Source organism: Dasypus novemcinctus, chromosome 14, assembly GCF_030445035.2.
Source record: "Dasypus novemcinctus isolate mDasNov1 chromosome 14, mDasNov1.1.hap2, whole genome shotgun sequence".
Lineage (NCBI taxonomy): Eukaryota > Metazoa > Chordata > Mammalia > Cingulata > Dasypodidae > Dasypus > Dasypus novemcinctus.
Window position 1 is genome coordinate 88651117 of NC_080686.1, and position 25076 is coordinate 88676192.

General features: G+C 38.5%; 1 protein-coding gene across 2 annotated transcripts in view; it reads right to left on the reverse strand.

Annotated features, from left to right (window-relative positions):
* WASHC5 (WASH complex subunit 5) overlaps positions 1 to 25076 on the reverse strand; it is an 82747-nt gene that overhangs the window by 56538 nt on the left and 1133 nt on the right. For both annotated transcript variants that reach the window (XM_058276029.1, XM_058276028.1), the window contains exons 2-9: positions 20298 to 20607; positions 19674 to 19819; positions 18963 to 19047; positions 18240 to 18340; positions 15945 to 16137; positions 12141 to 12293; positions 8624 to 8737; positions 7102 to 7273 (exon numbers count right to left, since the gene is read on the reverse strand). In XM_058276029.1, the coding sequence (XP_058132012.1) occupies positions 7102 to 7273; positions 8624 to 8737; positions 12141 to 12293; positions 15945 to 16137; positions 18240 to 18340; positions 18963 to 19047; positions 19674 to 19819; positions 20298 to 20483 (1150 nt within the window). In that variant the 5' untranslated portion in view covers positions 20484 to 20607. The remainder of the gene's footprint in view (positions 1 to 7101; positions 7274 to 8623; positions 8738 to 12140; positions 12294 to 15944; positions 16138 to 18239; positions 18341 to 18962; positions 19048 to 19673; positions 19820 to 20297; positions 20608 to 25076) is intronic.

Below are 25076 nucleotides of genomic sequence, written 5' to 3' on the forward strand. Positions count from 1 at the left end.
AAGCCCCCTCTCAATCGGAAGCAGAGTTGGCATCACTAACCCCAAATCCTCAAGATTGAGGAATGAACAAACATAAGGGGGAAATACAACTATGCACTAAAGTAGACATATTATTATTACTCTAGCAATGGAAGAGCTAGTATCACTGATATAAAGGCAGTGGCCACCAGAGGTTCTGAGGGGAGGAAGAGGGAAGAATAGGTATAACATGGGACATTTTGGGGACATTGGAATTGTTCTGCATGACCTTGCAATGATAGATACAGCCACTATATATTTTGTCAAAACCCACAAAATTGTGGATGCAAAGTATAAACTGCAATGTAACTATGGGCCATGGTTAGTAGCAATACTTCAATATGTGGTCATTAATTGTAACAAATGTACTACACTAATGAAAGTTGTTGTTAATGGGGAAAAGTGTGGGAGGGGGAAGGAGTAAGGTATATGGGAATCCCCTATATTTTCCATGTAACATTTATGATCTAAATTTTCTTTAAAAATAACTTTAAAAAGTAAACCTTATAAAGGACCAGTTTAAAAAAAGAAAAAAAAAGAAAGTCAAGGTAGACTTGTCCTGAGCTTCATCTTAAGGAAAAAAATTCATGTGCACTGATGAGTAAAGGATATAATATTTTCACATCTTCCCTGCCTTTTAACAAGGGATGGTCTTCTTTCAAATACTGCTTTAAAATATCATTATAAAATATTTCTGACATAATAGAAAGTAGCATAAATGCAGCAGGAAAGGTATTTTGACTGTGGGCTTGTAGGCAGGGGCTGGTCAGGGAGGGGAAGCCCTTTGGCCTGACTCCCCAGTGTCCCCGGAATCATCCTCTCAGCACTGCCTACTTCCCTGAGGGAATAAGAGGGAGCATGGGGATGACAAATACAAACACACAGCTTACTTCCTTCAAGGACAACTAGTAAAGGCCCAAACATCCAGCCTTTACAACAGGCCAGGCACTGGGGGGCCAGGTGGAAAGCCGACAGGCTACGGAAAGAGATCAGTTATTATAGTGCCAGGCAGATGAAGTGAGACTGAAAGAGGCCTGGGAGCCAGTACATCAAGCACCAGAGTGGCTCACACCAAAGAGTTTGCCTGTTCCCCACAAAGGTGTTTTTTTTTTTTCTTTTTTTTTCAGGTACAGGGGCCGGGGATTGAACCTGGGACCTCACATGTGGGAAGGCCACACTCGACCACTGAGTCACATCAGCATCCCTGAGCTGGCTTTTTTGTTTTGTTTGTTGTTGATGTTTTTTTTTCAGGAGGTACTGGGAACCAAACCTGGGACCTCCCATATGGAAAGCAGGCACTTAACCGCTTGAGTCACATCTGCTCCCCATGCAAGCTTTTTAAGCAGGAGAGTGACATGATAAGATTTGCATTTTTAAAAGATAATTCTGGAAACAATTGCCTTCTATTTTCAAAAAGACTCTCCCCTTTTCTGTGTTATTCTGATACAAAGAAATAATGTTACATTTGTACTAACTGTGGTTTTAACATTTTCTCTTAGAAAATCCATTCATACGCCATCCTAGCAATCATGCTCTATTACCTGGACAAGTTACCAGTCACCGTGCTTCCTCTTAAACTCTAAGGTGAAGGTTGGACATGATATACTCAAGGTCCTGTCTAGTTCTGTAACTCTGTCATTTCAGAGTAAATTCTAAATGTCATCCTTGTCATCACAAATTACTGTAGAGGTAATTTGTTCAGGGTAAGAGGCAGATCTGAGAACTTGAGGCCTAGCAAGCTTAGCCAGTGGAACCCTCTGTGGGGAGAAAGTGGGCAGCAGAGACTGAGATTGTGAACAATGATCTTTTGGGACTTAACTTCCTGCTTTCACAGGTCTTTGAAAAACCTCTGCCATCTTCTTAAACTAATGGGCCAAATAGTGGTTCTATCCTTCCAAGGTCTGCAGATGCTTCTCCTGAGCCTTGATCTCCATTACGCTCTTCTCCAGAGTATAAGTCTGCCTACTATAAGGGAGGACCAGGGTTCGATCCCTGGGTCCTCCTGGTGAAATTAAGAAGAGAAAGCATGTTTGCATGGTGAGCCAGTGCCCACATGGGGAGCTAAGTGCCTGCGTGGTGAGCCGAGTGCTCATGTGGGTACCTGCGCGGTGGGCCAAGTACCCATGTGGTGAGCTGAGTGCCTGTGTGGTGAGCCAAGTGCCCACACGAGTGCCTGCATGGTGAGTCAGTGCCTGTGTGGCAAGCCAAGTGCCTGCACAGGAAGCCGAGTGCCTACACGGTGAGCCAGGGCCCATGCAAGTAAGTTACACAGCAAGATGGTGACTCAACAAAAGAGAGACGACGGGGAGAGTCACGGTGAAGTGCAACAGAGACCAGGAACTGAGGTGGCACAAGTGACAGGGAACCTCTCTCCACATCAGAGAGGACCCCAGGATCAAATCCTGGTGAATTCTAGAGAATGGACACACACAGCAAAAAGAGCAGGGTGGGGAGGGGAAGGAAAAAAAAAGTCACTTTATATCTCATCATTTCCAAGACCAGACTGCACCTAAGATGTCATGGACTAGTGGAACACAGAATATAATTACAGTTATAGGCATCTTTTATTTTTCTTGTCTTTATTTTTTTAATTATAGGCATCTTGAGGTCCCTTCAGGTACTTGCTTTTATCATCTATTTGAATCACTTTTTGAGAGAATGGCTCTGATGAGTTGGTTTATTAACAATTGTCCAATATAGAATGATATTCTGGCACTCTTCATAGGTGGTGGCCTCCTTACGTATGCCCTCTCTGTTGGGTTAAGCACTGATCCCTGTCATTCAGCTGTGTACAGGTATGCAGCGAAGATGCAACACAGCAGGCCTGAGAGTGCTTCCTGTAGAAAAGCCTGTCTGCAAGGTTGGTCCTTGGCTAGTGTCTAGGAACTTGCCAGGTAAACAGTTCCCTATACTGATATGCAAAAGCTCTGAGTGCTGAGTCAATAAGGAGCTTTCCTGGACAGCAACATTTCACACATGTTGTCACAACTCATGGTTGGGGGAATTAAGTACATCTTGTGTGCCTCCCGTGGGAGAGAACCCTTGGAAGTTTATGTATGGTTTCCTCTGGATTTAGCCCCACGTTGCCTTGTTCCTTTGCTGATTTTGTTTTGTCCTCTTTCTGTAGTAAATCATAGCCATGAGTATGACTATTCACTGAGCCCTATGAGTCCTCCTACTGAATCACTGAACCTGTCTTGGGGACCCCTGGCACAACAGGGAATCAATTACCCACCCAAACACATGGTACCTGCACACAGCAAGAACCAGACTTGTGGCCATTCTGTTCCTTGTAAAGGCCCAAAGGTGTGGCAGGAACTCAGGCACTGAGAACTTTCTGGACTATCTACTACCTAGGCAGAGAGAGATTAAGGCAAGATGTGAAAGGTCACAAAGTCAGGCAGTGATTGACCCAGGACAGAACACCCGATATCTTAATACCAGTTTAGCCCATCAATTGTCAATACAAACTATTTCAAAGAAAATAAACAATATGTTAAAAGATGAGCGGAGAACAAGAAATAGTGATATTTGTTGAAATTGGTTTATGGGGCCAATTATTTATCTAAGAAAGACTAAGAGAGTAGGATACGGCAAGGATACTTACAAGCAGAAGCTATCTAGACTGTAAATCTGACCAACATAAGAAATTTAAGACAACACAGAAAAAAAATTGTGATTAATTAGCCACAAAATTCACAACTGTACAAGGTACAAGGTCCTAGGTAATCGCACTCCTGCTTTCTTAGTTCCATTCCTAGGAGCCAGCCCCACCCAGTAAGAATCCTAGGATGACTAAGCGTACATAACGACTGGTGGATGAGCACATTTTGGGGCCTTGGTTATGGTGAGGCCTGCAGAAGGCCATTTTATATGCTGATTTCTACTTTGGTTCATCAGGAGGAGACTGTGAGAACCCAGAGAAGGGCCCAGCTTTCATGAGCAACAGCAGAGTTCTGCCTTATTATGCATTCTCCAGAACTATCTGGGGAGAAATACAGTGTAATTGGTGGCTTTGATTACCCAGAGAAGAAAATTTTTAGCTTTATATTTGCCTAACTAAAAACAGAAACAAAACAAAGAACTTTTAATGAGTCCCTCTTGCCTTTTGATTAATTCAAAATCAAGAAGAAACTCTCCTGATATTAATTGCTTTCAGTTTGTTTTGATAGGGGATATAAGTATCCAATTGATGGAAAAATATTCTATATTCTTCAATTAACCATTAAAGAATGTATAACCATTAGTCCCTTGGTCCAAACCAGGTTTGGTTCCAGTGTTCTCAGGGTTTGATCATCTCTCTAAGATCTGACCATCAAGAATTCAGATCCTAGAACCACGGTCACTTCAGTAACCGTCAGTCTTCAGTAACTGGCCGACCTTGCCCATCCAAAGTTGCCTCAAGAGTGTTTCCTCGAGAGCTGCAAGAGCACTGGAGAAGCATCCCAGGCCTGGGTGAAATGCCTGAGATGGGTTAGCAGTACCTAACTGTATGCCATCACTAAAACACCACAAAAGTGAAATAAGCAGCTACTTTTCCATCTATGACTCACAACCAGAGAGGCAAATCATTTGTTGCTAATAAATTATGACCCCGTGCAATCAGGCCGGACAATTGCTATGTACAAAAATGGAAAACAGATGTGGCTGAAGATAGAAGCTCAGACCTGTGGTAAGCTGAGTTTGTCCTTGGCATGGGTGCAAATCCAGGAGTCAAACAGATCCCAGAATGTAGAGGCAAGGCTGTCAGGCATGGTTTTACAGAAGATAAATAGGGGGCTGAGTCACTGGAAAACCAGTTTTATGATGGATAAAGTGAGGGCTTGAATTGTTTATATGCTTGTGGATTTAAGACTTTCAGTAAAGAAGATTATAAACTGAGTGGACGTAGTAACATTCTCAGATTAGAAGTGGGGTTTATGCAGAAAATAAACTCAACTAATTAAAAACAGATCAATTAGATGATTAAAAACTTCAACCATGGCCTTCATGCTGTGCTTAAATTGTAAATTAGAGATGGATCTAGGCCATCAAGAAAGATGATGACAAAACCTGGAAAGCAGCAAGCGTGAGAAAACATTTAAGAAGCTAGTGATGTCTAGCCTGAAGCAAGAAGGCCAACGAATAATGGCATGCATTTTCAAAGATACGAAGGATGAGGAAGTCCAACTGCTTGTTCAATGCTGGCCACTCCCAGCAAGTGGAACCAGATGGCAGGCAGAGGGGCTAAGTGAAGACGTATGGAAGAACACCTTGACTGAGAGGGTTGTAAAACAAGAGGCTGCCATGTTGCAGAGGGAGGCTGCAGAATAATGTGGTATGGACGGTTTTCTTAGAGACACAGCCTTATTTGAGAGAACAAGGAAGTGTGGAAAGCAGTGCCTGACTCAGGGTAGGTCCTCAAGTAGTCTGTTGAATAAAGAATAAAAAGCAGAGGATTTTACAGGGCTGCTGAATTATAGAACTCTGAGGCTCTGGATGAATGAATTCATTAATTAATTAACATTGAGCAAGGATTTACCAAGTGTAAGGAACTGTGCGCCAGCTCAGAGGTGTGACTTACCTACTTATTTTTCTACCATTAAACCTGGGGTTGTAGATTCATAGCTCATTGGAGACATTTCATCTAATTTCTGAAGCTTCAGAAATTGCTGGTCCTTTTTGTATGGACAGAGAGTCTCAAAGGGGACCAAACCCCAGAAAAGGTTAAGAACCAATCTACCTTAAAGAAGTCCTCTAGTCCAGCCACAGTCATCAACTTACATGGGCCCATATGTTTTTCTGTGCCTCCAAAATTACACCTTTTCTTCCATCATTTCTCTAATCTAGAATTTCTTCTGCTTTTCATTTCAAAGTCAAATCCATCTTTCAAGAGCCTGGTTAGCTCCTGCCTCCTGTGTGAAGCCTTCTCTGACCACCTGAACCCCTCCAGCCCAAGCAATGTTTCTTTCCTTTTTCTGGGCTCAAATCACACCAACTGTCTGTCTTACACATTTGGCTCTTATTTACTGGCTTGACCATGTATTAATTTCTTGTTGCTGGGAAGCATAGAGAGATTGAGAAGTGATTAGTTTTTGTTAGTTTGTTTTTCATATTTTATTATTGGAATAATGAAAATGCTCTAATAGTGCTTGAGTTGATGAAAGCAACTATATGATTATACCAAATACCACTGATTGTATGCTTTGGATGGACTGTATGCTTTATTAATATGTACCAAAAAAATTGATTTAAAATTTTTTTTTCTGTTGCGGCTGCAAAATTACTACAATAGTAGGGGCTTGAAACAGCACAGATTTATCATCTTTCAATTCTGGAGTTCAGAATTCCAAAATGGATCTTACTGGACCAAAATCAAGAGATTGGCAAGGCCAAGCTCCTTTCTGGAGGATCTAGGGAAGAACCTGATTTCTTCTCTTTTAGAGCTCCTTGAAGTTGCCTGCATCTTCAAAGGCAGTAATGGTTAGTTGAGTCTTTTTCACAATGCCATCTTTTGATTCTGACTCTTCTGGCTCCTTCTTCCCCACTTAAGGACCCTTATGATTACATTGGGCCCACCTGGATAATCCAGGATGCTCTTCCCTTCTAAAGGTCAGTTGATTAGCAACCTTAACTCCATCCACAACCTTCATCTCCCTTAACTCCACAGGTTCTGGGGAGTAGGACAAGGACATCTTTTGGAGGGCCATTATTCTGCCCACCACAGATCTGCAGTTTCACTCTGTAACATGTATACATCTGATCTCCTCAATTTGACCAGTGATGAGCTCTCTGAGCATGAGGACCAAGCCTTTTCATACTCCCCAGAGCCCAAGAGAACCTGGCATGGATGTCACTGACTTGTCTGAGTTGACACAAAAATGACTGACTTAAGGGGAGCAGATGTAGCTCATTGGTTGAGAACCTGTTTCTCATGAACAAGGTCCTGGGTTCAAAACCCAGTGTCTCCTAAAAAAAAAAAAGAATGATTTAAAAAAGCAACTTGATTCTCATCCATTGGCTCTCTCCCTGCTAAATCACTTTGCATCGAGCACTAGATATTAATTCTGAATGCCTTTCTGTGACCACAGGTTTGCGTATTACCTGAGTCTGCTGTATGAAGCATAAGCCATCGAATAGCAACATTGCAGTCTCTCAGGCAGTTCAGAAGCCTTGGGATGTTGTCCAGAACCATCTCTTCCCTTAAATAGCCTTCCTTCAGAAATTGCTGCACTTGAGCATGAACTCTTTCACTGACAGTAGCATATCTGCTTGACTTTGAAAATTAAAAAACTTGAATTACAATCAAAGAAAGAAATATTTATCTTGAAAATGAATCACATTTAAATGAATCCCTTAAACACATAACAAAATTTCCATATGAGGTGAATAACATTTGGACTATAGTTTATAAGGCTCACACATTTTTGAAGAGAGCACTGGACTCAGAATTAAGAGACTAGATCCCAGTTTTGGCTGTGGACCTCTGTGTACTGGTCTCTCCAAGTGTAAACTGGAGAACTGGATGAGGTAATTCCCTTTTGTTCTCCACTTGGATGGAAAGGAAACATAAAGATATAAATTGTCTGTTCTTCCTAGTATTATTAAGGAGAGGAGACAAAGCAGAGCACAAACACCCAAATGTTAAGACTTCAACAGGCATATGAAAGCTTAACAAAAATATGTCAAAACTGAATTTTCAAACTACCCTTTTGAGAATGCAGTCACTCTGCTTTACTAAAGGAAGAGTTAAACTGTAAGCATCATTAACCTAGTCAAGTTAGCTTAAAACTATGGCAAGGTGTTTCATCAGAAGACTCTGAAGAAACTTTCCAAAGTGTCATCAATAAGAAAATGCAAATTTGGAAAGTCATTTTAGTAATGAAAAATTAATGCTCTGATGCCAGTAAGTATTAAAGCACTGCTTTCTCTAATATATTTCCAGGAGCTATGCCAAAATTGAAATTATTTCGTAAATTATTTATGGAATTCAACTTATCAGAATAAAAAAATGCTGTAATTTTTCCAGACAATATTGTTCTGTCCATGTTGGGAACTAAAAACTTGGGCAGTGAGGCTGGGGAACACAATGGTGTAGAAATAGCAAAGTATGTTCTCCAATAACAAGTTTTATTTGTATTTCTCTATTTACAAAGGCATTTCCTTCTGCTTTGTGTTCTTACTAAAGGAGATGAATGCCTTGAGTCTTGTTACTTATTGAGCATATCAGAGATGATGAATTTAAATTACAGCAATAGGACATGTTGTTGACAGTCAGGTCCCATCTCCAGCATTCATCCTACTGATAAAAACATATGAAGTCTACCTACTACAGGAACCAGCTCTGTCTACATGGTTACAGTTTTCAAGCAGAGTAAACCAAGTCATTAGGCCACATGTCTCACTGATTCATCTTAGATGACTGACTCTTCCTTGAGATTCAAGTCTCCCATTCAAAAATACTGCCGAATTAAAAAATCTATATTCTAATGTGCAAAATTCAGCCTTAACTAACCACTACACTCAACTGACTATGTGGACAACTTATAAATTCCTTAGGAAATCTTCCTACCTCAGAACGAGACCTGCAGTTATTAGAGAGCCTCCCTGATGAACCAGAACGTACCTGTTCTCTGACATTTGAAAGGTCCAGGGTATTGTTTAAAGCAGTTTTTGCAGCTTTGTAAGGTTCCCAAGCATCTGCCAGATTAACCGTGATCCCCATGTAAATACTAATTACCTGAAAGAGGAGACATTCATTCAATAGTTGGTAAACACCTATTCATTTCAAGGCAAAGTGTAGGGAGAATACAAAGTTTAGAGCAGACACTGCCCTCATTTTAAGGTTAGAACTCTGCTACAATGAAAAGCAAGTTCTCCCCAGTAGGAAGAGAGATAGTCGTCCTGATTGCACTTTGTGACAAAAGGATGACCATGTTGCTATTCATAGAAAAATAACTAAAGCAAGATTTTTCTTCCAAATTGCTGTGTGGCTGAGATCCTATGTGTTAGATTCCCAGACAAAGAAAATCAAAGAGAAGATGCAGGAATTTGACTAAAGCAATGGTTCGCCAACATTTTCCTGTCAGATTTTAACACTCTTAAAAGTTACTAAAGACCACAAAGAGCCTTTTCTTTTTTCTAAATGTGGGTCATATCCATTGATCTTTATCATGTTACACAATAAAACTGAGACATTTAAAATATTTATTAAATTATTAAAAAATAACAAACTCATTATATGCTAACATAAGTGTTATTTCTTAATAAAAGAAAAAACTAAACTTTTCCTCCCCAAATTGTGAGAAGAGTGGCACTGGTTTACGTTTTTTTAAATAACATCTCTGTGGTATATGGCTTAATGCAAGACAACTGGATTTCCATATTTATTCCTGATTCAGTCTGTTGTGATATCATTTGTCAGCGATCCTCTGGAAAAGTAATGTATACTTAAAAGCAAATGAGAGTAAAAAGGCAAAGAATGTCTTAGTATTACTATGAAATAAGTTTTGACCTCACTGACCTCTTGAGTGGGTCTTATATTCCACACTTTCTGATAATCCCTGGACTAATGGAAACAAAGCATTGTTTTTATAGTTCTTTACCCACCCACTTCAGTTTGTGTAAGACTGGGATTATTTATCCCTTGAAGATTTGTTAAAACTTGCCTATGAAATCCTGTGATGGTGGGGATTTTTTTTTTTTTTTTGTAGTGGCAGGAGAGGGTTGGTGGCAAGATTTGATTACCAATTCTATTTTATTAATGAATATTCTTCTATTCATATTTTTTTTCCTTGAGTCAAATTTGGTAACTTATTAAGAAAATTATCCATTTATTGAGTTTTCAAATGTACTGACAAAGTTGTTCATAGGTTTACTTAAAAACCTTTAAAATGTTTTTATTATATTGTAGGTCCTCTTTTTCAATCCTAACATATTTAACTTTGCCTTCACTCTCTCCCTCTTTCTTTGATCCGTCTCACTGAACATCTCTATTACTCTTTCGAAAAAAACTAGCTTTTGTTTGCATTGATCATCCCTCTTATTACCTTTTTCTATAATTCTCTACTTCAATACATTTCTACTCTTTTATTATTAACTTCCTTTCACCCTATATTTACTAACTTCTTGAGCTTAATGATTAACTCATTTATTTTTTCTTTCTTGTTTTTTAAAATAAATTTAAGATTATATATTTACCTTTAAGAATAGTTCAGCCATTTCTCACAAGCTTTGCTGCATAGTACTTTGATACTGTGCAGTTCTAAATATTTTTTTCATTCACATTGTGATTTCCTCTTTAACACAAAAATTATTTAGGAGTGCTTTTTAGTTTGTTTTGAAACATATAAGGGAAGTGGACTTGGCCCAATGGATAGGGTGTCCGCCTACCACATGGGAGGTCCACGGTTCAAACCCCAGGCCTCCTTGACCTGTGTGGAACTGGTCCATGCGCAGTGCTGATGTGCGCAAGGAGTGCCCTGCCACGCAGGGGTGTCCCCCATGTACGGGAGCCCCACGCGTAAGGAGTATGCCCCATAAGGAGAGCTGCCCAGCACGAAAGAAAGTGCAGCCAGCCCAAGAATGGCACCACACACACGGAGAGCTGACACAACAAGATGACACAACAAAAAGAAACGCAGATTCCTGGTGTTGCTGATAAGAATAGAAGCAGTCACAGAAGAACACAGCAAATGGACACAGAGAGCAGACAACTGGGGGAGTGGGGGAGGAAGGGGAGAGAAATAAAAAAAGAAACACATAAAACACCTTTTAAATGTTGATTTCTAATTTAATTGCACTAATAAGACAATGTAGCCTGTGGACTTTTTTTTTACTTTGTTGACTTCCTTTGTGATCTAATATACAGTCATTTCTTACACAATTCTTTTTCAAATACAAATGGGAACAGCCATTCTGTGTTTCTGGTAGTGCAGGATTATATATAGACAGAGGTGTATTAAAATTTCCCATCACAATTATGATTTTATCAATTTTTCCCTGTGATTGTATGAGTTTTGCCTTATAAATTTTGGGTATGTCATTAAATACATATAATTTCATGACTGTTAATTTACCTCAGTATTATTACTTTTATTATTATACAGTATCCCTCTTTATCTGTACTGATGTACAGATACTTTATCTGTACTGATGTTTTTCTTTGAAATTCTCTATTGTGTAATATTCATATTTTCTCACTAGCTTTCTATTGGTTGCTTTATCTGCCTTGCGTATCTTTTCTTTCTTTATTTTCAGCCTGCCAGGCATTTATTTAGGCGTGCATCTCATAAACATTACGTAAGTGGATTTTTGACCTTCTTTGACACTAGAAAATGTTTTTGATTTTAATATTATGGTCAAAACTTCTTTATTAAAGTCAGCCCATCAATTTTTCTCTTGGCTACTCAACTCCCAGATCATGAATATGATTCATTAGTGGACAGGAACCATAATCTCCTAACTGTAGGCAGCATACTACCAGTGAAATTCTCATTAAAGTCCCTTGTCACAGACAAAGAGGGATTTAATGGTGAATAAGAAGAGGAATAAAATCTGCTATTTGAAAATATGATCCAATTCATTCCACCTTCTTAAACCCTCCAAGTGCAAAGAAAACATTTCATATATATTAAGTATGTTCTACCATTTTTAGTCCTTTGAGAATTAATATTTTTAAGTGAAAAAAAGTTTAAAAAGTTACAAGTATATCCTTACAAGAATTTAAATCTTAATAGTGCCATCAGAGTTAGCTTATAGATAAAACTTACTATACAAGTCTAATTCCCATTCACAGAATGACAATTTACACAAATTTTAGCTAGCTTTGAAGCATAAAATAGAAAATAAAATATTATGTAACAGTTGCAATCTCAGTAGCTAAAACAAGATACATTTTAATAAATGCCCTTATTTTGAAAGTATCTTAAGAAAAATAAGACTCACATGTTCTTCAGGACAGCATTACTGGCTTATTACTTATTATAATCATATTATAATTTATAATATTCTCAACACACTCAAAGTAATTTTACCTAGGTGATTTTAAGCCTCATTATTTATAACATTATAACCTCTGGGTTAAATTGAAAATCAGTACTCAAACTTGTTACAGAGAAAAAAAGACTAATCGTAACACTTGCCCAATTATCTGGAAAGTATTTATCCACGATCTCTCTCATTTTTGCTTGGTGAGTGTGAAGAATGGAAGGTTCAAAGTAGAGGATCACATAAAGCATGGCAGCCTGATTTGCAAGGGCAGTGCTGCGATGCTCTGGCAAAGGATACGCTGAGACCTGTGATACAATAAAGAGTTAGTAGTTGGCAACACTGAAAGCGTATCTGCCCCCAACAAGCCCATCTCCTGTGAGGAACCTGAACATTGGAAGGAATTCTCAGATTGTGGCATCAGTAAAGCATGGGCTTCCTTCTTGCCCCCAACTGCGCACTATTTTCTTCCTTCTAGCCCTGACTCTGCTGTAATTCGAACAAAGTATTTTCCTCATCAAAAGAAAAAAGTCCAAACCCTGCAGCTCCCACTAGTTGTCCCATTTCAGCATCTTTTCCCATCACAAACCAACTCTTAGAACTGACAGTTCCACTCACTCATTCTACTTCCTCACTTGCCAGGTATTCTTCAACCCACTGAAATTTGACCTTCACCATCACTTTACTTGGATTTCCTAAGGTCACCCATGACCTCACCATTATCTGGTTCAGTGGCTTCTATTTAGCACTCTCTCATTTAAATTCTTTGAGGGATGAATTTCTCTCCTCCTTTGGCTTTTCCAGACACTGCTCTCTCTCCTCAATCTACTCTGCTAGATTCCTTCTGCATGTCCTTTAAATGCTGGCATTTCCTAAGGTGCCATCCTTCCATTTTTGGGTGTACATAGCACATATCACTTTGAGCTACCATAAGCAGAAGGGGGGACATTATTATAAGGATGGCCACCGTAATGTAGCATGGAACTCACAGGCAGGAACGTGACCAGGCCTTGGGCAGGGCCTAGAGCTGCCAATCAGAGAACTTCATTGTTTCTTTCTCTTCTCTCTCTCTTTCTCACACTCAATTCCTAAAGACCTGGAGACAGGGAATCTGATCCATATCCAGGGACAAGTGACTGCCTCTGGTTCAATCAGGCATGACCAGGGAGAGAGGAGATGGAGGATAAAGAATGGGGTGGTATAGCAGTTTTGTATTATTTATGAATTCCAAAAATAGATATTGGATTATGTTTATAAATTGGTCTGTTCCTCTGGGTATATTAGATTGTATTAATTTCAGAGGTTTCACTTTTACTTGATTAAATAATGATTAAGGCTTTGACTGGGCCATGTCGGTAAGATGTTGAGTCCCTGCTCCTTTGGTGGGCGGGGACTCACAGAGAAAGCTACACAGCAGAGGAGTTAGTTGGAGTTTTGGATGCCGGAGCCCTGGGAAGTAAACACACAGGAGAAGAACACAGAGAAATAGAGACAGCTCCACAGACACAGCAGAGGCCCAGGAAGAAAGAGAGCCTGATGGTCTACAGCTGATCTTGTGGAGAGAACAGAGACCAAAGAAGAACACGCCCTGGGAGAGAGACAAGACTTATCTCAGCCTCCACCTGATATTGGAAGAAGCTGGGACCACAGAGCCTTAAGAGGAAGAGGGAGGCTGAATCCTTGTGGATGTTGGCAGCTATCTTGCTCCAACACATGGCAATAGACTTTGGTGAGGAAAGTTTTTTGCCTTATGGCCTGGTAACAGTAAGCTTCTACCCCAAATAAATACCCTTTATAAAAGCCAATTGATTTCTGATGTTTTGCATCAGCACCTCTTTGGCTTACTAATAGAGGTAGACACACATGACCACAGCTTAAGCGTTGCGTTAATAAAGGTTGTGAATCAAGGAGAAACTTGAAACACATTGCTGTAACACGTGGACCAATAAAGTCTTAATAAAAGGCAGAATGTTGTACTGAGAGGCAGAGAGGAAAAGCATGGGTTTTGAAGTCATGCAGCCTTGGATTCAAATTATACTTCTGCTACCTTTTTTCTGTGACCTTGTGACTACTGATTCGCAAGACTGTTGTGTGGAATAAAGAGAGAAGATGGTATATGAAAAAACCTCCTGTAATGCTTGTTCATACTGAGTTCTCAGTAAATGGCAATAGTTATTTTAGAGTCGTGGTATCTGCAGGTAGCTCTCAAATTTGAGTTAAAGAAAAAAGAAAAAAAAAAAGCCAATTCTTAATTTTACTTAGCACATAATCACAAAAACAATAATGGACTGCCCAAAGAACTGCAGAGAATAGCTGCACTCTGTGATAAATGTTATCCATGGTTTTAACAGGTCCAACTCCACTCTCTTGTATAAAGAAACAACACAATATGTGTATAACACCATGAACCATATTGTAAACAATAGGCTATAGTTAAAAGTACAAGTATAAAAATGTTCTTTCATGAATTATAACAAATATACCACACTAAACACAAGTTGTTAATAATAGAGTGGCATATGAGGAAAAAATACACCTAATGTAAACTATGGACTATAGTTAATAGTACAATTTTAATATTCTTTCATCGACTGTAACAAAGGTACCACACAAAAGCAGTGTCAGCTATAGGGAAGTATTTGGGAATGCTGTAATTTTTACATGATTCTACTGTAAACCTACTTCTCTAATTAAAAAAAATGATAATACAAAGGACTGTATGTATTTCTTTTCATACTGAATTATTCACACAATAATACTTGGAAACAATCCTTTCAAATTATCTGATCTAATGGCTCCAAAATTATAATCTATTCTTCCTTTCCCTTTTTTACTTTTTTTAGTTAGGCCGGTAAAAAGAATTCATTTGGGAAATGGGGCAAAGAACAGAGCTTGCTGAGAAATGGGAGAGAAAGATTTTATATGGGCCCCTCTAGGCCCATTCCCTTTTAATGGTCATCATATTTATTCCTTAATTCTCTATCTCTCTAAGAATAATGTGCCACAAAAATTCTTGCGCATGTATACTAAATTTTTAAATAGCTTTATTGAGGTAAAAATGACATAAATAAATTGTGCAGAGGGTATAACTGATAAGTTCTGACTATGCATACACTGCTGAAACCACCACTGTGATAAAGACAGTGGTGAACACATGCATCATTGCTAAGTATTCTCCTGTCCCTTGGTAGATCCTTTCCTCATGCTCCTCCCTCTCCTTAGACAAGTACTGATCCACCTTCTGTCACTGCAGAATTTTAAAATTTTCTAGTTTAAAAGAAATATAATCACAAACAAAAAAAGAAACCACACAAAAACACACATGTAAAATTATGTATCCTTCAGAACAGTGAAGCCAAATGGTACCCTTTGAAGTAAGTGAATGACATATGTTCCGAAGAGGAAAGTGAGACAACTTTCAAATGCTGTAGGATCTTTCCAGCCCTGCTCATGTGGTCTCTTCTGTATGGACTGGCCATATGTTCCCCTTTGTCACCAGTTGTAGTCTTGCTGTCCCTGTTACATGCTCCAATGACACCTGTGCTTTCCCTAATATCACACCCAGCTTGCTTTACTGTAATTGTGATCTGTCTTCTTTCCTCAGTACAAGCTCATTATGGGTAAGGACCATGGCCTACCTTGTCAATTAATTTATCTGCAGCACCTAGCACATGGACAAACACACAATACATACTCAATGACTATTTCTTAAATGAATGACTAAAGGAATACATCTTCTTCCCAAATTTAGCTCAAATCCTATCTCCCCCTTGAAATGTCTGATTCCCCCAAAATTAATGTCCCTCTTTCCTCTATTCTCCCATACTATAACTTAAAAGGGGTTAAATAGCTTCTAGTTACTTCTACTCTTTTGAGGAAAAAAGGAAAGGAAGGAGTAATTGAGGAGGAAAGTGAAATTAGTCTTCAACTATTAAGATCTTAATAGGTTTAATCCCTACCTGGTTGTAAATATCGTCAGATCTTAGTCGTCCAATGACCATACTAATGAAGGATTCATTGATAGGCACTCTCTGGAAATAGCTCTCTGGATAGTTGGGAGGTCTTTTGGCTCCTGGTTGGCTGGAATAACCTGTGCTTCGAAGCAGCTTACAAATATCATCCATATTTGAATCAGCAGAGGATCGAGCAGCACTGAGTCAAATTCACAATGGGAAATAAAGGACCAAATGAACAGCACATTTAAACATGTAAAACTCCAACAAAGCAGAAGAATTCTGTTATAACTTGCTTTTATATAGTTTAAGATATAATCATGGGTCAATTTATATCCTTAAGATAGAAAATTACACTTTAAAAAAGCCCATTATAACAGGGGAAACTTTTAAGAAGGATATTATTAGCTCTATGTAAAGGTCCATAATTCCTTTTCCAAAATCCTTGAAACAAGATTTGTTTCAGAATATAGCATTTTTCAAATAGAAGAAAGTAATATAGTATGTAGACCATGTATGATAAAATACTGCAGCAGGGACTATGTTTACATCCCATAATCAACACATGTGGATAATTCTGCAGTAAAATTTATGAATAGTCACACAAGTGAGATTAAAATACAGAGCCTCATGACTGTTCTGGTTAGGTTTGGACATCAAATGATTTCAGGTAAGATTAGGTTTTGCTGCCAAAGGAGTTACTATGTGTATGTGTGTGTGTGTGTGTGTGTGTGTGTGTTTTCAGAGCTCTATGTATTTCAGAATTGTAGATAAAGAATGTGAACCTGAACCAATATTTCAGAAATAAAAAATAATTAAATTTTTTATCACTTAAAAGTAGGATATATATATATATCTCCACACAAAAACACACAAACACACACACATACTAACTGGTTTGTCTTGGCAAGATGCTCCTTTTATAGAGGTTCTCATTAGAATACCTGTGCTTTTAAGGTACTTTGGAATAGTAATCCCAGAAAAAAATAAACTACACACAAAGAATCTTAGACTTTGGAGATGACCTCCTATTTGATGCAAGAATTCCCTTTACCACAACTGTGATATGCAATTGTTCAGTGTCACTTCAATAATAGAGGCTTACATTCTAATGAATTAGCCGTTATACTCAAAGGGGTCAAAGCCAGATTTTCAAAGCTGGGCTAATAAACAATGAGTTTTTTCTTCTTTACATTATTTATTATTTTTGTTTTTCCAGGTACTGTCAGAAATATAGGCTAGGCTAATCAAACATCATTTTTAAAATCATGGATGTAAAACAGCTTGTGATCAAACTAACATGAATGAATTATATATGCTGCTGGCTACTCCCCTCCTATACTGATTATGCTGAAAGTAAAGAGGCTTGTTGAGCAACCTAAAATTAATTTACTGCTAAGGAGGCAACAGTAACAGGTGTTACTGATTTATCATGTCCCCAAACAATTCCCTCTCTATGGAGGATCTGCCTGTCTTACCCTGTTTATTTTGTACTAATCCATAAAATTTGAAAATGTTAATTCCAATCCTTCCAGCTTTAAATTCCTGACTTTTGCTTACTGACTGCTGCTTCCCTGAATTATCTCTATTTCTGACCTTGACCTTGTATCAAGATTTTCACTTAACTCATTCAACAAATTGCAAATCTATGCGCTAAGTACTAGAATTAAGTAGTTGGTGAAGATGGCTCCTGTTTTTAAAATTTTCCTTCTTGAACAGTCACAGCTCTTATCAGATATATACAGTGCAAGATTGTGGAATTGTGTTTTCATTTGTTTTGTTTTGTTTTTCTAAATATATATGGGTGAGAATTCACTTTCAGCCTGACCCTGACAGATAACTTTTCAGAGTCTTTAATCTGAAAGTGACAACAGAAAACTCATTAAATTCTTTATGTCCTGCCAAGGAGGAATATTATTAATAGAAAACTTAAAAATCCAGTAAGAACCTTTGTTAAACTTTGAAAATTTTTAAAAATCTATCCTCAGGGTAAAGGAAATTCAGATTCCCTTTTTTAAAAAAACTGAGATACCATCATGGAAAGGATCACCTATATATCTATAACAATCAGTAACGTACAGATTATTATTATGTATAAGACATAGATTATATATAACATATAGATTATTATGATCTAGAGAGTTGTTTTATCCCTACAATATGTTCAGAGGAAATAAGAATTTTATGCTTTTGTATCCCAGATCATATTGTTCCTGCTCACAATAAAAGCATTATGGAAAGATACACTGCATTTTACCAGTAGCAGTGCTTTTGGAGTGTGCAGTGCTAGCCCAGGGGTACCTGTATCGATAGTAAGAAACCAGCATTCTCTCTCTGACTTCTCCTTCTATCTTCTGGTCAATGACCAGCAGCATCACTCCATATAAGTACAGTGCTTCACACTATGAGTAGAAGATGACAATGGTCAAACTCACAGAAAAATACATTCTTATGGAATGAAGTTGATGATGGTAAAAAAAAAAAAATCACTTTGCTCATCTTTCTCCTAAAAACTTTATACTACAAGAAAATGCAGGTTTCCCCAAAGTTTCACCTTCTATACAGAATAGGCTTTGAAAAGTTTATGCAAAATGCATTTTAATTCATAGTGGTTATCTTTCAATTATTCTATTTTTGTTATTTTGCTTAGGATACTAAAATGGAATCCCAATATTATGAATACCACTTCATCATGAAGCGACTCATTTATTTAACAAACATTTCTGAAGTGGTCACTATGTACTAGGTACCAGGTTAGATATCAGGGATACAAAAGGAAAAGTTAGAGTTCTTACAAAGAGGATGCTTGTGACCTCTACAAAATCTTTTATTCATTCATAATTTTGTTTAAGGTCTACTATATTCTAAACTCAGAGGTGGCCTGTCAGTTAGAAGGGAATTAGCAGGTTGTCTTACTTCTCTTTAAAGAATGGTACTCTGTATGTATCTGTGACTTAAAGGAAGAAAAGTGATGCCAAGGTTGATATTCTTGAAGTTCTATTTTAAACCGTCACTATTACTTACTAGAAGTTGTTTTCCATCTTCATTGAGAAGCACAGTTTCTAAAGTTTGCTGAATATAAACACCTTCATTGAGATCATCTAGATACCTAGAAATGAAACCCCAGAGTGAGTTATTCATTGATAAAGGAAATTTAACATCTTTGAAGAAGGAGAGTAAAGATTTTTAAAAAATAAGGCAGGATACCAGGTGTTCTGGTCTTCAACTAGTTCATGGACCTTCAAGTGCTTAAGAAAGAATAGGATCTTATGGTCTAGAATTCAGTGATTAGGGTTGGTGTTCATGGCTACTCCAAGTAAAAGGAATATTCCCTAGTCCTGATTTATGAGTTACAAATATCTTAGGAGTAACTAGTTTAAAAGTTAATGAATTCCTAAGAACTGTAGAAGAGAGAGGAAGTTAATTGCAAAATTTCCATTTTTTTTCCCCACTTCCCATACATCATAAACTAGAATATGATCATCAGCTACAGGATTGAAAGCCACATGGCTTAGTATAAACCAAGATTATTATGATACCTCGCAAGAGGAGGAAATTAAAATAAATCTCTAAAATACTTAAGAGGACTTAAGCCAAAGGAAGGAAAAGACAATCAGGGATGATATAAGCTAGTAAATTTTATAGTAACTTAGAAAGAGGTACATGTTCAAATGTGTCCCTTCTCCCTGTCCCCTATTTACTATCAGAATGAGCTATTACTAAATTAATCAATACCTGTTTAAGTCTACAATATATTTATGCACACTTTGAAATGCTAAATAAAATCTGGTCACAATTTCTATGTTGTTCTCACGAAATTCTTCATCTAAATCCTGTAGCTCTGGCTTAGCTTCCAGTTTGCTTTCCCAAAACTCTGGACCCTAAGAAGAAAAACACATTTATGTAAACCAGCAATAAAAGAATACTTGTTGACAACAATTTCTCAACAGTTGTTTTAAAATTTGTTCTTACGTCTTAAAAGAGATATTGAAATTTTAAAGCAGAGCAACAGAAAGTAATGAAGACCAGAAGCCTACATACAAAATTCTTTTGAAAGAAAGGGATTTGAATCGCAACCAAGAATAATATGCATTTGAGTGTGGGGTACTTCCATGTGAAACACATTATACCAAAGTAATCTTTTTTATTTGACTATACTGTGTTAGGGCTTCCACACAATACCTGCAACTTATTTTCTGTGTTAGTATTACAGAATACTATTAGCTGATATTAAATTTCATTTAAATGCTTTCTTAACTTCTTTCCATAATTACTTGTGGTTTTAGAGTCCCATGGCTCCTAAGGAAAGCATGCTTTAGTAGAAAAGACAGGAGTCAAACTGCTGTAGAAGAAGACTACCTTAAAATAGCTGAAATCAAATATGATATCTCCATATTTCTGTTGATCAGCTCGGTCTTTTAACCGAAACACAGCAGGAATAAACTCAGAGAGCCGCAAAAGTTCAGCAATGATGGCATTGCCACAGGAAACAATCCTCAGGATTGCTTGGCCACACAGGTTGTTCTCAGCGAGAAAATCCAACATTGTGAGGATGAACAACTACTCCACACCTGGCAGTGAGGATGTTCAGCTGCCTTCAGAGCTGGGGCCTAAAGATCATTAGAGGAAACCAGGCCTGCTGAGAGATTGGGAGCTCCATTTAAAAAACCTATATTAAAAGAAAAAAAGAAAAAGTATGAAAATCACCATTTTAAAGGAAGAACGTATATACACATATAAAACACATACACAATATTTTTCTCCCAAACTCAAAAAAATATTCTAACAAACAATAAGTTCTGATATAGAGGGCATTTATCCCCCACTCTTCAGGTTTTCCATGTGAATGGTTTTTGTTAGGTTAACCCCCTTTCTCTACCCTTACTTATATCTCTCATGAGAAAAGATCTGATATTGCTGATCTTTGAGCTTAAGAGAAGGAACCTTTGGGCATGTGTGAGTCTGACCTTCCCTAAATTATACAAGCTATCCCCTAAAATATATTAGCAAATTATTGCAAGGACCATAGAGAGCTTGGAGACATATCCCCGTGCATTAGTTTAAGACATTTGTCCAATTATTTCCTAGAAATTACACTGTAGGGTGTTGAGGATGGAATCATGTTCCCCAGAAAAGGCATGTTCAGGTTCCAACCCCTGGTCCAGTGGATGTGAGCCCGTTTGTAAACAGAACTTTTGAAGATGCTATTAGTTAAGGTGTGCCCAAAATAAGTGAGACGAGACCTTAATCCAATATGGCTGAGGTCCTGTTAAGTAAAAGAAATTGGACACAGAAAGAGATGCCACGGGGAGCAGCCAGAAGCTGGAAGCCAATGGAACCTGGAAGAGACAGGAGACACCACCATGCACATAGAATTGTGACAGAAAAGCCATGGACCCCCAAAGATTACCAGCCAACCAGAAGACACAGATCTAGGGAGGAAGCAAGCTTCTGGCCTCTGAAATTGTGAGCAAATAAATTCTTGTTGTTAAAGCCACCTCTTGTATGGTATTTGTTTTAGCAGCTGGGAAACAGTTTTTGGTACTGTAAAGAGGAGTGCTGCTGGTACAAATACCTAAAGATGTGGACACAGCTTTGGAACTGGGTAATGGGTAGAGGCTATAAAGTCTGTACTGTCTTAGAGAATACATATTTGTCATAAACAAAATGTTGAAAAAAAATAAAATGTTGGTAGAAATGTGGGCATTATAGATACTTGTGGAGAGGACTCAAAAGGAAATGATTAATGTATTATTGGAAACTGGAGGTGATCCTTACAAAGTGGCAGAGAACTTGGCAAAACTGACTGAAAGTAGAATTTGTAAGTGATGAAACTGAATACTTAGCTGAGATTTCCAAGCTAAGGGTGGAAGGTACAGTCCGGCTTCTTGCAGCCAATGCAAGAGGAAAGGGATAAGGTGAGAAGAGAACTCTTAAGCACAAAGAAACCAGAAACTGATGGCTTGGAAAATTCTGAGGCTATTCAGGTAGTATGCTCTAGATTAGGGCCAGAAATGGCTCCATCAAAGACCTCCGTGAGCTTCCAGGAAGTGAGTCTCTAGACGTCAGGGCTCCATGTGAGGGTTTAACTGAACAACCCTTTGCTAACAAAGGTGTGACTGAGCACAGATCCCATTAGCCATTTCAAGGGAAGTCAAGTTTGGAAATGCAGTTATCCAGAAAGCATCTTTGGAAAATTCTACATTGTCTGATGGTTTGAACCCCCTGGAGCTGCACGTAAAGCCAACAAAGGTTTGGCAAAATTTGTATGAGCAGAACCACTGCCAACCTGGACTGAAAGGGACAGAGAGGGCACAGACTGAAGAAAGAATTTGACTTCAAAGACAAACATTGGAAGCAAAGGTCTGGACCGAAAAGATCTCCTTGGTACAAGACTTTAGGCCCACCCATTTGTGGGTGGAAAGGGTGGGTCCATGCCTGCCCTTGGAGTGGCAGGCCATCTGCCCCCACTCTTAGAGAGAGCATCATGCCTGGAGCTCCCTTGTTCAGGAAGAGTGCTGCCACCCAATGCCTACAGATGGTGGGGCCTATGCCCCAGCATTAGTGGACAGCATGACTGCCATCCCAATACTCAGAGAGTAAGAAATAGGTAAAACGACTAGCAAAGATAAGGATTAAATCTGATAGACACCGTGGGCCAGAAATATTTGAGTGAGGACAGAATATGGGAGACTATCACTGCTGAGATTAGTTTAGAAAAAGTCTGTGACTTCTAGCTTGGGTACTCTCTCCAGCTTGCTTGCCCTGGGGAAGAAGGTTGCCATGTTGTGAAAGAGCCCTGTGGGGAGGCCCAGGTGACTAGGGCATGAAGCCTGTCAACAACCAAGAATGAGAGAGCTTGGATCCCCTTAACCCCAGTTGAAAGCCTGCTCACAGAAAGACAGTACCCTCAGGAGAGCCCCAAGCCAGAAGCACCCAGCTAAGTCACATCCCAGATTTCAGACCACAGTAACTGAGAAACAATAAGTGTTTACTGTCATAAGTCACTAAGTATTGGGGTAGTTTGCTGTGCAGTGACAACGATTGGGAGAAGGGTCTTCCAAGCAGAGGTTAAAATTAAGAGCAAAGGCCTGACGGGAAAGTGCTTAGATGTGTTTAAGGAAGAGAAAAGTGACTGATGTGGCTGGAGGAGAGTGAAGAGGGACAGAAGCAGAGATCAGAGGAGGTGGATGGGGTCAGGATGAGAGCAAGGAGAGATGAGAAGCCACTACAGCTGTCTAGAACTTTCTCTTGTGAGGGTATCTTGTAACACACACATTAAGACATAACTCATTAACAAAGCCTTTTAGTTTTCTCTGTGATACTTGTCAAAATACAATGATCTTTAAAAGGCTGAATTTCAGATCATTTTGATAGTGAACATTTAATTTTCTACACTAAAAATTAAAGTTTTAGTATAAAACTGGTTGGGCTTGGGAAATGAGAGAAGAAAAGCAGTTAAAAATAAGGGATAATGAGTAAAATAGTTACATACTGAGAGTTCTTTGAAGACCACCAAACTCAGTCAGTCTCAACAAGATGAAACTCTAGACTTTCCAGAGGGCAAGCTATGGTTAACAGGTCTAACTGCACCAGATTTTGGATAATCTTGGATAACCAAGATAGAACAGCCAATGGAGCCCTGGAGAAAACTGCTTAAAGCAAAGCAACATTACCTGTCCTCTTCCCCACTCTTTCCCAACAAATGAATATGCTGGGAATCTGCATGCACAAGTTCAGGAAAGCATAGGCCTTGGATAATGACAGAAATCAAGACTTTTGTGTGTTAATCTCTTATTTTTTTGTTCCTTACCCAAAAATTATACCGTAGTCAACTTCCAAAAGGACATTAGAAAAAGAATAGGAAAATAATTAAACATGTTTGGCAACAGTGAAAAAATGTTAATGGATCTTAAATATCTAGGTTAATTGCCTTCTCTAACATTCCATAAAAACACTTATGTGGAGTTTTTTTATGTAAAAGCAAGGTACAGTTTAAATTTAATGCACTTTTAATGATATGAACTCATTGCCAGCAATCCATTTCAAGTCATGAAGAGCACTTGTGTTTTCTTGCTTGCTTGCTAAATTTTTGAGGATTTAACAAGTTAAAGCAAGATTAACTGGAAGGAAATCACTTAGTTACATTATCACATTTAGTTACTTTATTATGTACTAAACCTCCTAACCTGGACTGGTTCATATTTTTCATGTTAGCAAATGGGATCTTGGCAATTTGAATAAATATTTGGTGAGGATATTTGGTAAATAGCCCCATTTTAGCTAAAAACTGGCTCTGAAGAACAGAACCATCATTAAAGCTGCCTAATCACCTTGCTGTGAATTCAGAGGTAGGAGGCTTTACCAAAGGTGTTAAGACTTAGGTAAACTTTAAAAACAAAACAATACAAAAACCACCTTTTAAAAATAGTCTACAGCCATACCACTCTGAAAGTCACTCATCTTGTCTACAAATAAACACTGTAGAAAAAACTATTGTAAACTGTCCCCTGATAGGCTCTCTTGGTACTAGGGATATAGAAAATTCATAAAGATTATTTTCCTCAATATTGGATATATTGCTATTGGCATAACCAGAGATTCCACTTGATTTCCTCTTCTCATTTATATGTCACTCAGAAAAGGGGTTGTAACTTTATTTTTAGGAATTTAGCATGGGGAAGTGGACGTGGCTCAAGTGATAGGGCCTCTGCTTACCACATGGGCCCAGGTTTCAATCCCTGGGACCTCCTGGTGAAAAAGAAGAAAAAGTGTGCCCATGTGGTAAGCTGAGTGCCTGCGAGGGTGCCCGCGTGGCAAGTCAGTGCCCGTGAGGTGAGCCAGTGCCCACTAAGTGAGTCACTGTGGTGGTGCAATTGACAGAGAGCCTCTCTCCACATCAGAGGTCCCCAGGATTGAAATCCGGTGAATCCTAGAGAAGAAATATGAGAAGACAAAAAGAGAAATAGATACAGAGGATCACACAACGAATGGACACAGATAGCAAAAAGAGCAGAGTAAGGGCAGGGCAGGGAAAGAAGAAAAAGAAAAAAGAATCTAGCATGGGGCTGTGATTTTCAGTTTGGAAAGTAATCCTAGAAAAAAACAGTACGCTTTCAAAAATGAACTTTGTCATCA